Source organism: Podarcis bocagei (genome assembly GCF_964188305.1).
Source record: "Podarcis bocagei genome assembly, chromosome: 9".
Lineage (NCBI taxonomy): Eukaryota > Metazoa > Chordata > Lepidosauria > Squamata > Lacertidae > Podarcis > Podarcis bocagei.
This window is the reverse complement of record NC_138134.1, coordinates 57,284,972-57,300,686: the sequence shown is the minus strand read 5'-3', so window position 1 is coordinate 57,300,686 and position 15,715 is coordinate 57,284,972. Positions and strand designations below refer to the sequence as shown.

Below are 15,715 nucleotides of genomic sequence, written 5' to 3'. Positions count from 1 at the left end.
CTCTGCATTTTCCCCATGCTTTTTGAAACACTTGTCTAGTGTGATCTCTAACTGCATCTGTTAATCTAGCCAGTTCAATATACTCTAACAGTTTGTCTTGCCATTCCTTTTTTGTTGGCACAGTTTCTTTTTTCCAGTTTTTAGCAGTTGGGATCCTTGCTGCTCCTGTGGCATAGAGGAATATTTTCTGATCTACTCTTGCTATACCTGTGTCCATTATCCCTAGTAGAAAAGCTTCTGTATTTTTCCTAAAGTTATACTTAAACATTTTTTTAAGCTCATCATATACTGTGTTCCAGAAGCTTTTGATTTTTTTCACAGGTCCACCAAGCATGTATTAGTGTCCCCTCTGTTTTTCCACACCTCCAGCACAGATTTGTTTTTGTCTTATACATTTTAGCTATTTTGGTAGGTGTTAAGCACCATCTATAAAACGCCTTGATTAGGTTTCCCCTCAATACTTTACAGGCTGTAAATTGCCAGTTCTTTCTCCATAGTTCTTCCCATGCTGTTAAGTGAATGGTTTCCCCAATATCTAAAGCCCACTTGATCATTACCTCCTTGACCTGTTCGTCTTTGATCTCCCACTCCAATAATGTATCATACATTTTTGATATTACCTTGCTTTTGTTTTGTAATAACACTTTTTCTAATAATGAAGGTTTGTTTGAGAAACTATTTTTCTTATCTGTCCTGAACACTTCGTGCAGTTGATGGTATTGGATCCAACCCTTAAGGTGTGGTTTAATTTCCTCATTATCTTTAATTACCAATTTATTGTCTTTTTCATTAATCAGATCTTTGTATGTGGCCCATTCTAATTCTATATTTTTCTTTTTTATTGTAATTGCTTTTAGAAGTGATGCCCACCATGGAGTTTTCGGTTCTAGGAGATCCTTATATTTTGTCCAAGTTTTATATAATGATTTCCTTATGACATGATTCATAAATCCCCTATGTACTTTCCCTTTTTCATAAGCTAAATATGCATGCCAACCATAACGATGATTAAATCCTTCTAGATCTAACAAATCACCATCTTTAATACAATCCACTCTTTTAGCCAATTTAGACAGACAGCGTCATAATATAAAATTAGGTCAGGTAGCGCTAGTCCACCTCTCTTTTTTTATCTATTAGAAGTTTGTGTTTAATTCTTGGTTTTTTATACTGCCATATGAATTTGGATATCTCTGTCCATGAAAATAGAGATGTCCTCTTCCTGAATTTCCAACCAGGATGCTAGGGCTTTTATTATTACTTCTTTGATATTCTCATCATGATTTTCTTTTATTCCTCGAAATCTCAATAATAATTATTATTTTTGGTTGTCCAGTATTCTTTTAAAGCCATCTAGGGTGGCAGCCATCACTGCCTCATGTGGGAACAAGTTCCATAGTTTAACATGTGCTGTGTGCAGAAGGGCTTTCTGTTACCTGTCCTAAATATTCCAACACCTGTCAAATTTGTACCTATTTAGGTTTAGCTTCATTAGATTTCTGATTTAACTTACAGAAGGGCCCGCAAAGTGGGATGCTCTCCAGATGTTATAGCTCCCATCATCCCTGACCATTGACCATGCTGCTGACCACGTTGGCAATCTCTTTATAGATTTTTGTGATTTTTCTCATTATATGTCTTTAATTTTGCACTTGCACCATTGCTTTGTTTTGTGTGTTTCTAAGGGAGATTCTAGGGACGCGGGTGGCACTGTGGGTTAAACCAGAGAGCCTAGGACTTGCCGATCAGAAGGTCGGCGGTTTGAATCCCCGCAATGGGGTGAGCTCCCGTTGCTCGGTCCCTGCTCCTGCCAACCTAGCAGTTTGAAAGCACATCAAAGTGCAAGTAGATAAATAGGTACCGCTCCGGCAGGAAGGTGAATGGCGTTTCCGTGTGCTGCTCTGCTTCACCAGAAGCGGCTTAGTCATGCTGACCACATGACCCAGAAGCTCTACGCCGGCTCCCTCGGCCAATAAAGTGAGATGAGCGCCACAACCCCAGAGTCAGCCACGACTGGAGCTAATGGTCAGGAGTCCCTTTACCTTTACCTTTAAGGGAGATTCTAGGGATGTGGGTGGCACCATGGTCTAAACCATTGAGCCTCTTGGGCTTGCAGATCAGAAGGTCAGCGCTTCGAAACCCTGAGACAGGGTGAGCTCCTGTTGCTCGGTCCCAGTTCCTGCCAACCTAGCAGTTCGAAAGCACACCAAAAAGTGCAAGTAAATAAATAGGTACCACTCCAGCAGGAAGGTAAACGGCGTTTCCATGCGCTGCTCTGGTTTTGGTGTTCTGTTGCACCAGAAGCGGCTCAGTCATGCTGGCCACAGTACCCAGAAAAACTGTGTGTCGACAAATGCCGGCTCCCTCAGCCTGTAAAGCGAGATAAGCAACACAACCCCAGAGTCATCAGCAACTGGACTTAACTGTCAGGGGTCCTTTACCTTTACCTTTTTAAGGGAGATTGCCTTTAAGTAATAAAATAAATCAAGTGTATAATTCCTTCTCCTGCTCCCCAATTGTCACCAAGTTGGGTTTTACCATCTTTACATCTTTGGCAAACATTTGAACAATAATCATCCCATATCCTGTGGTGTGATGGGTTAGCGTGTCTGGCTATTAGCCAGAAGGTTGGTAGTTCAAGCCCACCCAGGAACAGCTGTGGGCAGGATTCCTGTATTGCTGGGGGTTAGACTAGATGACCCTCAGTGTCCCTTACAATTCTATGATGGACTTAAGTATCATTGATTTCAGTAGGTCTGCTCTGGATCCAACATATATTCCAATATTTCCTTTCGCAAGGCATCCCCAAAGGAATATCTCAAATAACTGTGTATTTAATCAATGAACTGTGTCAGCCCGAAATGTATTAATTGAAGAAAAACAACCAATGTTGCCCATGCAAGCTATTGTTCCACATGAGAGGATTAATAAGAAGGCTTTGCTGAAACTGCATCTAACGGCAAAAACGGCATAGCAGGGGAAGGTCTGCAATAAACAGCATCCCCTTACTATTTCCCCCCCTGACTGTTGCTGTCCAACATTTGTGTTTCACCAGATTGCTAGGCTCGATGTGGACGGCTTATTTAGCAACATTGAATCCGTCCATCAGATCTCAACCAGGCTGCTGTCATCACTGGAAGAAGCAACGGCGGACGTGGAGCCGGCCAAGCAAGTAATCGGTATGTTTGCTGTCTTCTGTGAGCTCTTCGAAGCTGCACAGAATAATGATAATGCAATAAAACGCGCATTTCCCCAGCCCGTGCTTTTTCCCAAGCTGCCATTTCTTTCAATAAATAACTGGAGGATAAAAAAAGAAACAATTAGCGTTCAGCAAAAGCAGGCCCATAATCATGAGGCCAGCTGTGGATTCATGCGGTGTGGAAAGTAACGATTCTACATGCTAAAGACATGGGGAATAAAAGACGACGTTCGTTGGTCGTCTCTTAACTGGAATGTCTTTTTGCTGACAACATATAAAGTAGAGATAGGGAACCTGCAAGTCTCTAGGTCAGAGCTTTCCAAACTTTTCATGTTGGTGGCATACTTTTTTGACATACATCATTTTGCGACTCAGCCGGCTCCCTCGGCCAATAAAGCGAGATGAGCGCTGCAACCCCAGAGTCAGTCACGACTGGACCTAATGGTCAGGGGTCCCTTTAGCTTTACCGAATTCAGTTTTGCTAGCAAACCAGAGGTTAAACTAACCCCTTTCCAGCCCTGGAAGGAGAGCAGGAAGCGTTCGCACAACACACCTACACACTGCAGCTAACACATTTGTATGTCATGACACGCGGTTTGGAAAGCTCTGCTCTAGATGTTGCTAGGTGCCATCTCTCATCATGAAGAAGAAGAGGAAGAGGAAGAGGAAGAGGAAGAGGAAGAGGAAGAAGAAGAAGAAGAAGAAGAAGAAGAAGAAGAAGAAGAAGAAGAAATACTAAATGTATACTCTGCCCATCTGGCTGGGAAAACCACAACAGAATATTAAAAACACGATAAAACATCAAACATGAAAATCTTCCCAAAACAGGGCCGCCTTCAGATGTCTTCTAAAAGTTGTGCGGTTCTTTGTCTCCCTGATATCTGAAGGCAGGACGTTCCACAGGGGGATCACCACTACCAAGAAGGCCCTCTGTCTGGTAATAATAATAATAATAATAATAATAATAATAATAATAATAATAATAATAATAATAATAATAATAATTTATTATTTATACCCCACCCAACAAAGTATTAAAATACAGTGGTATATTAAACATTAAAAGCTTCCCTAAACAGGGCTGCCTTCAGTTGTTTTCTAAAAGTCTGGTAGTTCTTCTTCTCTTTGACATCTGATGGGAGGGTGTTCCGCAGGGCGGGTGCCGCTACCAAGAAGGCCCTCTGCCTGGTTCCCTGTAACTTGGCTTCTCTCAGTGAGGGAACTGCCAGAAGGACCTCAGTGTCCAGGCAGAATGATGGGGGTGGAGATGCTCCTTCAGGTATACTGGGGCAAGGCCATTTAGCCAGTGATCAGGGATGATGAGACCTGTGGTCCAACAACACTTGGAGGGCTACAGATTGTCCCCACCTGATATAATGCAAGTTTTTAACCCACATGTGTCCGAATAGTACTAGAGTCAAATGGATCCTGGAGCTGAATAGTACTAGAGTCAAATGGATCATGGAGCTGTGCCTCACCTAGTCTTCTGTTTCCAGATGGATGGGGAACCAACCTTCTGCTTGGGTGCTGACTGCATCCCTCCCTCCAGGCCTCTCTTCCTCTCCCCAGGCTGCTCCCCTTCCCCATCCAGACCCCTCTCTTGCCCTGCTTTGCACCCTCCTTGACTGCTTTTGCCTTGACTGTGTCTTTGAACTCAGACATGCTTCCTTCTTGCCTAGAGATGGAGGTTAGAAGGGATGTATGAATAAATTAGTCTTTGTCATTCCAGTTGCTTCCAGCCAAGCCTTCTACAAGGGAAAGTGGCCCTTGGGCTGAGAAAGGTCTTCCACCCCGATTTATATCAAGGGCACCCTAAGGTTAATGAGTAACATCTCCCCGCCATCCACCCGCCTTCTATTTAAAGACCAGGTCATTTTCACCTTGCCCAACAACTGCTTTCTCTCCTCCTTGCTTCCCCTTTTGTTTCTTCAGCTTAACCTCCAGCCTGATTCAGAGTTTCGATGGACTTGAAAGTCTGTTAACTTCTTTGAAGTGATCTTTGAAGTGGTTCCTAAGAAAGATATTACTTTTAGATTGTTTTTGTCTTAACAGAACATGTTGGCTACCTAAATTATTATTTTTTTGCTTATTTTCAAATGCTTCCTGCACCCCTCTTTTTTTATTTGTGTAGTTTCATCAAGTTGAATACCCTACCTTGGAAGTTTTTTCAGGGAAAGTGGCTATGAAGAGGGGAGAAATGAGGGCCTTTCCCTTTCCAGCTGTCCACCCTCCTCCACCCCCCAGCATGGGTTGTGCTAAGCAGAGATGTGGGGGGCAGGGAGGAGTGCCCCTGTGTAGTAGTGCATTTCTCTCCCACAGTTGCTACAGCCATCCATCCTGGTTTAACTCCAGAATGCAATTGGGGAATTCCCCATTTTTAAAAGTTCCTTGTACATAGGAAACCAGCATGGCAGTGAGTTAGCTAGAAGCAGGTTAACTTTCCAAGGGCAAGGAGGTGCTCTTGTTTTTAATGCAGGATTGTTAAATCCTATGTTCTTTCCCCTGCTGCAGGAATGGGGAACCTTGAGGTCCTCCAGATGTTGCTAGACTACAACTCCCATTATCCCAGACCATTGGTCAGTCTGGCTGGGGTTAACTGTAGTTTGGACAGCAAGAGAGGGGAAATCCGTGCCCAGCAATATGCCATTAGACAGTAAATGCTCCTACAGATGACCTGTGTATTGAGCATTCATTTTGATATTCCTTGTGCAAAGCTTAAATGGTGATTAGATGATGTCCAGTCTTTACTGAGCATTCCTTCCCGTTTGTTTAGGGATGCAGGTGGTGCTGTGGTCTAAATCACTGAGCCTCTTGAGCTTGCCGAGGTTGGTGGTTTGAATCCATGCAATGGGGTGAGCTCCTGTTGCTCTGTCCCAGCTCCTGCCAACCTAGCAGTTTGAAAGCACACCAGTGCAAGTAGATAAATAGGTACCACTGCGGCGGGAAGGTAAATGACACTTTTTTGGGCTCTGGCTTCTGTCACAGTGTCCCATTGCACCAGAAGCGGTTTAGTCATGCTGGCCACATGACCTGGAAAGCTGCCTGCGGACAAACACCAGCACCCTTGGCCTGAAAGCGGAGATGAGAGCTGCACCCCATCATCGAATTTGACTGGACTTAACTGTCCAGTTTAGTTTGTTTATGAACACTCATCCTGCAGTCACCCAGATTTGTTTGCAGGATGTTTACACCTTTTCCTGTTAATCATTCCTTCATCCCATACTTTTCAGTTTATTTCCCCATCACTTTCCAAACCATGAAAAGTTTCTCTCTGTGCGTGTTTTGTTAAGTAGATTTGTTTCACTAGAGCAAAATCCACTTCAAATGAGCTCCCCCTCCCCCATTTTATCCTCACAAAGCCCTCTGAGGTAGACTAGGCTGGAAAGGTGGGCACAAAGGCAGTCAATAAAATAAATAAATGCACAAAGCTAAAGTTCTTGAATCCCTCCTCCAAAATACATACAGTCTGGAGGCGCTTTAAAGAATTGCTGTTTGAAGCAACCTTCAGGTTTCTGCAACATCCAAGCGTGATCTTACTAGGAGAGCCTGGTATGTTGTTGTTGCTTAAAAGAGGAAAGCAAATGATGTGAGTGGTAGAGAGCTCTCTCTTTGTATATCTGAAATATAAAGGACATGGCCCCATTTAGCCAGATTGTGGACGCACACTGTCTTTAATGAAAGCTGCACATTTAACCTCTTGTCGGTTGAATTCATCCCCCTCCCCCCCTCCATGGTATCTGCCATTCATCGCAGTCATTAGGCACAAAAGAAAGTCAGAGGATGGCTGGAATTAGCCAGAAGCCTAAAGAAATGTACAATAGGGATGCACTCCTTCTTAGACGAAAGTAATGTTATTTGCAAGCCTTTAAAGCAGCTGACATACCAGATGAGGCCGTGTTTTGTTCTGTTATAGTTCAGCATCTCTCTCTCTCTCTCTCTCTCTCTCTCATTTATGAATCACTTTCTATGACAGATCTTGAGATGTTTCCACAATAAAGAATAAGGACAACAAGAACGTCCACAATGAAACATGCATGCAACAATTTAATTCATAATAAGATATAAACATTTGGATATTAAAAAAACAGTTATAACAATTTCATACCCACTGTAGAAACCAACTGGCATCTGCATCATATATCTAATGGGCCTTACTCTTAATAGGATAAGGGTGGGGCTGTGGTCCATGCCATTGAGCCTCTTGGGCTTGCTGATTAGAAGGTCAGTGGTTCGAATCCCTACAACGGAGTGAGCTCCCGTTGCTCTGTCCCAGCTCCTGCCAACCTAGCAGTTTGAAAGCATACCAGTGCAAGTAGATAAGAAGGTACCGCTGCGGCGGGAAGGTAAACTTCATTTCCGTGCGCTCTGGCTTCTGTCACGGTGTTCCGTTCTGCCAGAAGCGGTTTAGTCCTGCTGGCCATATGACCTGGAAAGCTGTCTGTGGACAAACGTTGGCTCCCTCGGCCTGAAAAGTGAGATGAGCGCCGCACCCCATAGTCCCCTTTTACTGGGCTTAACCATCCAGGGGTCCTTTACCTTTACCTCACCTTACCTTTACTCTTAATTATGTCATATGCTTAAATGGTAAATAGTTTCGTTTTGTTTGCTGTTTTCTCTTACAGCCGAAGAACAGGGCTGCCTTCTCCCCCTTTCTTCTTCCTTTCTTCCGTCTTGCTTCTATGACTTTAAGAGCAGTCTTGCATGCAGAAGTTCAGCAGGTGTGTTCTGTGTGTCAGGTGTTGAAGGGCAGGATAAAAAGCACACGTTATCTCAGCAGTGGAAAAAGGAAGCACAATTCCCTTACGCTTCCTCTTTTGTACTTCCCTATAATATGCAAAGATGGAAATGCAGTATGAAAAGTTTCCAAATGTTCGGTTATTGTCGGGAAGGGAAGAGATATAAATCTTTAAGTGTCTGTTGGTGGTTCCCGCCATGGCTTAGCTGCATGGCTCATAAATACTAGAAGCTGAGCATTCGGTGCAGCCGACTCAAGCCTGTGGAACTCCCTGCCAGTTGAGATTTGACAGGCACCATGCTCGCTGAACTTCAGATGCATGACTAATACTTCCTTTGTTCCAGCAGGCATTTTAAGGTAGACTTCAGTTTTATGATGAGTTTTTATTGCTTCATTTTCTGTGTGGTTTCCTTTTTGTTTTTGCTTTTAGAGCTTAGAATTGATAATGATTAAGCAGGATATCAATGTCTTAAACAAAGACAATAAAAATAAAACAAATATTTTTGACTGCAAATATAGCCAAGGGCTGCTAGTCGTGATGGCTGCATCTGCTACCTCCAGAATCGGAGACAGGATGTCTCTGAATGCCATTTTGGGGCTGTTACCCTCATGCCCTGCTTTTGGGCTTCCCATGGGCAACTGATTGGCCACTGTGGGAAACAAAATACTATGGTACCTTGGTTTTAGAACAGCTTAGTTTATGAACAACTTGGAAATGGAACGCTTCAAACCCGGAAGTAGGTGTTCCAGTCTGTGAGCTTTGCCTTGGAAGCAAAACATGTTCTGCTTCCTGTTGAGTGTGTTCCATTTGTAAATTGAGTCCCCTGCTGCTAATCAGAGGCTTCCTGTTGAGTCTATAGGCTATTGAGTCCTGAGCACCCACACAACATGGAGGAGCTTTTGTTTTTGCTATTTTTTGTGTTTTTGTTGGTGTGGCTTTTTAATTTTTTGACTGTGACTTCTTCTTCTTTTTATGGGACTGACTTGTGACTGGCTTGTGACTTCATTTTTGTGACTGTGTGGAACCCAATTCAGCTACTGATTGATTGATTGATTGATTGATTGATTGATTGATTGATTGTATGACTGCAGAAATGGATAAAAGCTCCCCATCCAAACAATGACTATCATCAGTGCACGTATATCTATATATATATATAGAGAGAGAGAGAGAGAGAGAGAGAGAGAGATACTACAACTTCCACCATTCTTGGCAACGTAAGAATGTTGGGTCAGACCACTGGCCATCTTAAAGGTCCCAGCATATAGCAGATAACATTAGAAGAGTTAAAATGCACATTGAAAGCTGCTTTGGGTTTTAAAATGTTTAGATAATGGAGCAAAGAGAGAAAACCAGCTGATCTTACCCAGGAAGGTATTCATATGCAACATTCTTGGTGACACCACCGAGAAGTCCCTGTCTCTTGTACTGGAATTTACTCGTGAGTAGATGGGACAGAGAGCAGATCTTCCATCAAGGCCTGGCAGGTTCACATATTTGAAGCAGACCTTAAATTGTCTGACGTTGTGCTTTTTTTTCATCTTCTTGGCTTTTTTGTTTACACTTTAACAGGGCAAGTGTTTTTGCAGATGAAAGACCTACTAGAAGACACGTATAAAATCTACTGTTACCAGCACGATGATGCACACGTCCTGCTGGAATCCTACGAAAAAGACGAAGAACTGAAGCAGCATATACGTGACTGCCTGCTGTCCTTAAAGTAAGAACTTTTCAAATGGGTGTTTCCATCTCTTGCTCACTGCTTGTCATGGGAGAGCTTAAATGGATATAAAACAAAATATCTCCTATAAATCCAGAGTTTTATGGCATTTACTAGGAACATACACTTATGCCCCTTTCCTGGAAATATGAATATATTTCACTGTTATTAGAGGGATCCCAAATGGAAAGAATATCCAAGATGCCACCAAAACAGGCTTTTTTTAAAAAAATAGGTTGCTTCAGGGAAGCACCATCTTAAACTGAAGCATTCCATCCTTTTAATGCACTGAGCACATCTGTGTCTAAATTAAATTATCACCATAATAAAATCCTTAACCCTCATTTTGTAAAATTGTGCATAAGTATATTGGGGCTTGTCTTTGCTGCCCCCCCAAGCCTTTTCATTATGCCCCTTCCCGTTACAAACTGCTTTTTCAGGAAGCTGTAAGATCAGATTTATTGGAACTTTTTGGCTTGTGTGTAACACCCCAGAGAGTCTAGAAAAGCCTTCCCAGATGCTTTAGACTACAACTCCCGTAATACCTGACCAGGCAGTCCAAAACCTCAGAGCTGCACCAGATTGGGGAAGACTGATTTAGGACATATGTAAGAGTCGGGTGGCGCTGTGGGTAAAACCTCAGTGCCTAGGGCTTGCCGATCGCATGGTCGGTGGTTCGAATCCCCGCGGCGGGGTGAGCTCCCGTCGTTCAGTCCCAGCTCCTGCCCACCTAGCAATTCGAAAGCACCCCTAAGTGCAAGTAGATAAATAGGTACCGCTTTATAGCGGGAAGGTAAACGGCGTTTCCGTGTGCTGCGCTGGTGCTGGCTCACCAGAGCAGCTTCGTCACACTGGCCACGTGACCTGGAAGTGTCTCCGGACAGCGCTGGCCCCCGGCCTCTTAAGTGAGATGGGCGCACAACCCTAGAGTCGGACACGACTGGCCCATACGGGCAGGGGTACCTTTACCTTTACCTTTAAAAAACCTTACCAACAAAGGTCCGTATAGTTAAAGCCATGGTTTTCCCAGTAGTGATGTACGGAAGTGAGAGCTGGACCATAAAGCAGGCTGATCACCAAATAATTGATGCATTTGAATTATGGTGCTGGAGTAGACTCTTGAGAGTCCCATGGACTGCAAGAAGATCAAACCTATCCATTCTTAAGGAAATCAGCCCTGAGTGCTCACTGGAAGGACAGATCCTGAAGCTGAGGCTCCAATACTTTGGCCACCTCATGAGAAGAGAAGACTCCCTGGAAAAGACCCTGATGCTGGGAAAGATGGAGGGCACAAGGAGAAGGGGACGACAGAGGACGAGATGGTTGGACAGTGTTCTCGAAGCTACTAACATGAGTCTGACCAAACTGTGGGAGGCAGTGGAAGACAGGAGTACCTGGTGTGCTCTGGTCCATGGGGTCACGAAGAGTCGGACACGACTAAACGACTAAACAACAACAAAAACACAAAAAGCCTTATTAGCAGGTTGCCTTATTATGGTATTTTGGTAGTGATTGAAGTCCAATAATGCAGTTGATTTAAGTATTCCTTGAAGTTAACACTGTTTGCTCCCAAATCCTAAACTTGTCTACTCAAAAGTAACTCCCACTGGTATGGTTTGGACATAACAGCTAGCCATAGTTTAGTGTTGCAACAATAGGCCTAGGCAAGCATCCGGTTCGCTTGCTTCTCCCTCCTCCTGCTGCATGGCTACAAGGAAGAGTTTGAAAGCTTTTAATTTTAGCTTATACTGTTGGCCATGTCACCTGAACCCTAACTGTGGTTAATGTTAACTATGATTGGTTGAATCAGTTTAGCTTTTTAAAGTATGGTTTAAGAATCTGGCTTGTTAAAAAACAACAACCCATAGTTAACATTAACCACAGTTTAGAGTACGGATGTTACCCTAAACTATGATTAATCTATAACAGAAATGAAGCTTTCAGTCTCCTCTTTGCGTTGGAAGGGGGAGTTCAGGAATCAAGGCTTACTGCACTGTATCCTTGTAAAGACAATGTTTTAGCATTACATGTGGACTTGGCCATTTAAATCAATATAATGAAGATCAGACTGTTAATAGATCCTTCTGTTTCTCTCTTTCTTTCTTTCTCTCTCTCTCTTGGCAGAAAGATATATGAAGAAGGGTATGTACCATATTTCTTTTTTGTTATTATTATTACATTTTTACCTTGCCAGCTGATGGGAGTTGTAGTCCTAAACATCTCTAGGGAGGTGGGTGAGGGACAGCAGGGGTGAGGAACCTATGGTCCTTCAGATTCTGCTGACCTAGGTACGTATCAGGAGATGCTGACTGGGGCTAATGTGAGTGGGAATCCAACAGCACTTGCAACATGTTTGGGAAATTGGTATGATTCATTCATTCATTCATAAATTACATCCCACTTTCCCCCTTCAAAATGAAGGTGAGCCTAAGTAGTACCAGAACAAAGCATAAAAACAAGAATTACATTCAAAATAATTTGACTGGTTTTTTTTAAAGGAGGCATTTATAGGTGGATTTTATTGTATTTTATGTTGTAAACCACTTTGATATATTTTATGAAACTGCAGAGAATAAAAATTCAAATACATAAATAAATCTGCAGTTCCACAAACCACTGGTTGGGAAGGGCTGAAGACCATTGGGACAAGAGGACTTGAGCTGTGGCTTTGCTGCTTCACGTGTCTCAGTCATTCCCCCTGAAATTCCAGTTTTCCAGCTGGAATTCTACAAAAGCAGAGACTGCTGTTCTCTTCCTCTTAGCCATGCTATTTGTGCCATTGAGCAAGATGCAAAGGAGCAAGGGGGCAGTTGACAGGGTTATTTTTAGCTGAATTTAAAGTAATGGAATAGCTTTTGTGCAGTCTTCATCAGGCTGTCATCTCAGGGGGGGGGGGATATGTTATGCTGCCAGATTGATATCTGACTGATCCATGAAAAGAGTACACTGGGCCAGAGGTTGGGAACTTGAGGCCGGGGGTTCCAAAATCAGAGGTGATCTTGCGCCCCTGGCAGAACCGTCCAGATTGCGCCCCCTAGCCGCTGACAAATTAGCTCTTCTCTCCGCCTCTCCTCCAACCCCCACCCCAGTTCAATTCACCCTCTATTAAAAACCTTTTCTTATGAGGCAATAATCAAATTTTTTATTTATGGACATATTTTAAGCCAATTTTGCTCTCCCCCCCCTCTCGCCTGCACCCCTGGCCGGGTCCCGCCTCACCACCCCCTAGCTATAGCCCTGTCCAAAATGGTCTTATAGGCCACTCCATACATCTCTCCCCAGGTCATACCTCCACTCTAGGCCACACCCCATCACCCTAGGTCATACCCTTCACTGGTCCTACCCACATACCTGCCTCAAGTGCCTTGAACTGCGATAATGTCTCTTTCTTGCTATTCTTCATGCTATTGGCTGCAGTGTAGCTTACTGTACAGAGGTATGTGTCACACCTGTTGTCCCGCCCACTTATTTTGCCTCAGGCTGAAAATAAACCCATCCCATGCACCGTGGATGAGTTTTCTGGGGATCTACAGCAAACTGAATGTCTGTGTTGAATGCATGGGTCCATCCAATAGATTCCTCTTGAATGGGATGAGGCAGAAATTAAAAAGTTTCCTCTCCAGATAAAGACCAAGAGATTCTGAGTGAAGATTGTGGAGCTTTAAACAAAAGACAAGCCATAGACAGTGGTACCTCAGGTTAAGTATTTAATTCGTTCCGGAGGTCCGTTCTTAACCTGAAACTGTTCTTAACCTGAAGCACCATTTAGCTAATGGGGCCTCCTGCTGCTGCCGTGCCACCGGAGCACAATTTCTGTTCTCATCCTGAAGCAAAGTTCTTAACCTGAGGTAATATTTCTGGGTTAGCAGAGTCTCTAACCTGAAGCGTATGTAACCTGAAGCATATGTAACCCAAGGTACCACTGTAAAAGAGAGAGAAAAGCCTGTGTGTGTGTGTGTGTGTGTGTGTGTGTGTGTGTGTGAAGAGCACAGACTTGCCACAAATTGCTTGTGCCGCACTTCCACAAATTAATGTGCGCTTATCACCTTCAAAAACAGATGCCATAAACTGTGAGTTGCACATGGGATGTAAATTGGCCAATAATTCATCAGCAATTACCTTTCAGAGGCCAGTTTATGGATGACCCTGTGGTGGCTGAATAAGGGGGACCCATGAAACCTTCTGGCTTTCACAATCCAGGCACAATAACAGTCCCTGTTCTTGGAAACCCTAATGAGCATTTTAGCTTGTGGATTCCTGCCCTGGAAACACCTGCCTCCAAGACATTTCAGCTTCACAGTAACCCTTTCTCTTGCCTCTGTGCCGAGCCCCATAACTCACAGCAAAGGCAGCAGATTGGCGATTATAGCAGAATAAATACCTCTGTGAGATCTGTGAATAATTTTTTGACAGTCACACACAGAAATAATATGTGGCCACGATGAAATCAGAATTCTTCTGAGGATAGATGTTTGCCGCTCAGTTTAAGCAGGGAGAAATATTGTACTTTCTTGCGTGGTAGCAGCTCCCCCAAGCTGTCAAGCTAAATTGCCTGGTTCTTTCTCTGCCCATATAACCGTCGCTGAGTTCAATGCAGAGCTGAATTAGCCTTTAGGCTAAGTGTGCTGTAGTGCGAGATGCCAGCTAGTGTTGTTCCCTAAACTGGGATAATGTACCAGATAACTTCTCTATGAAGTGAGAGTCACTGTGTTGTCCCATTTGCTGGACTCCTCTAAAACTATTTGCAGCTTGGAACATATTGGTTCATCACTTATCACATAACAAGGGAGCAACTTCCCCAGTTGTGGGAAAGTTTTAAATATTGGTAGCCTATTTGGAATGAGAAGCCGGACGCTATAGGTAAGGAGATTCACGACTGAATGTTGCTCCTGCCTTAGTTGTTTATTATTATTATTATTATTATTATTATTATTATTATTATTATTATTAACAAAATGCCCTTCATATATAAAATAGAGAAAACATCCGCAAGCCGAGACTAAGAGTCCCTCTTGATTAGTGTTCTTCCACATTTGGTCCCCAGTGTTGTTGGACTACAGTGTCCATCATCCTTAGCCAAGGACTAGCCTGGCTGAGGATAATGGGAGTTGTAGTCCAACAACATCTGAGAATGAACACTGCTGTATAGATAAACCAATTATTCACCATTCATCATGATTTGCTTGTATAAAGCTTATGCAGTGGTTAGATTATGCCCAGTCTTTATTGAGCATTCATTTCAAATTGTTTATGGAGTGATTCCTCCTAAATTCCTTCTGATTTGCTTGCAGAGTATTTATACATTTTCCCATTAATGATTTGTTTATCTCACATACCGTATTTTTCACTCTATAACACGCACCCGACCATAACACGCACGTAGTTTTTAGAGGAGGAAAATCCGCAGGCATGCCACCCATAGGCATTCCCTCCATAACACGCACAGACATTTCCCCTTACTTTTTAGGAGGAAAAAAGTGAGTGTTATGGTGCAAAAAATACGGTATTTCAGTCGCTTTCCAAACTGTAGAAAGTCAAATTTGAAAAAGACAACAAGATTTGTTGCATTAGAACAGGGGTTTCCCATCATTTTTGACCACTGGTCCTGCTAATTTGGGATGATGGGAGTTGTAATCCAAAAAAACCTGGAGACCCAAGTTTGGGAAACTCTGCATTAGAGCAACAATACTCTTTTAGTCCACTTTAATTGCACAGATGTAAAGTTCTCAGTTCTCAGTGGGACGCGGGTGGCGCTGTGGGTTAAACCACAGAGCCTAGGACTTGCAGATCAGAAGGTCGGTGGTTCGAATCCCCACGACAGGGTGAGCTCCCGTTGCTTGGTCCCTGCTCCTGCCAACCTAGCAGTTTGAAAGCACGTCAAGTGCAAGTAGATAAATAGGTACCACTCCGGCAGGAAGGTAAACGGCGTTTCTGTGCGCTGCTCTGGTTCGCCAGAAGCGGCTTAGTCATGCTGGCCACATGACCCGGAAGCTGTCTGCAGACAAAAGTCGGCTTCCTCGGCCAATAAAGCGAGATGAGTGCCGCAACACCAGAGTCAGC

At 43.5% G+C, this 15,715-nt stretch overlaps 1 protein-coding gene across 2 annotated transcripts in view; it reads left to right on the top strand.

Annotated features, from left to right (window-relative positions):
• The window catches only part of ARHGEF38 (Rho guanine nucleotide exchange factor 38), a 59,171-nt gene that overhangs the window by 18,619 nt on the left and 24,837 nt on the right, over positions 1-15,715 (top strand). For both annotated transcript variants that reach the window (XM_081209343.1, XM_081209342.1), the window contains exons 3-5: positions 3,056-3,179; positions 9,508-9,655; positions 11,780-11,797. In XM_081209343.1, the coding sequence (XP_081065469.1) occupies positions 3,056-3,179; positions 9,508-9,655; positions 11,780-11,797 (290 nt within the window). The remainder of the gene's footprint in view (positions 1-3,055; positions 3,180-9,507; positions 9,656-11,779; positions 11,798-15,715) is intronic.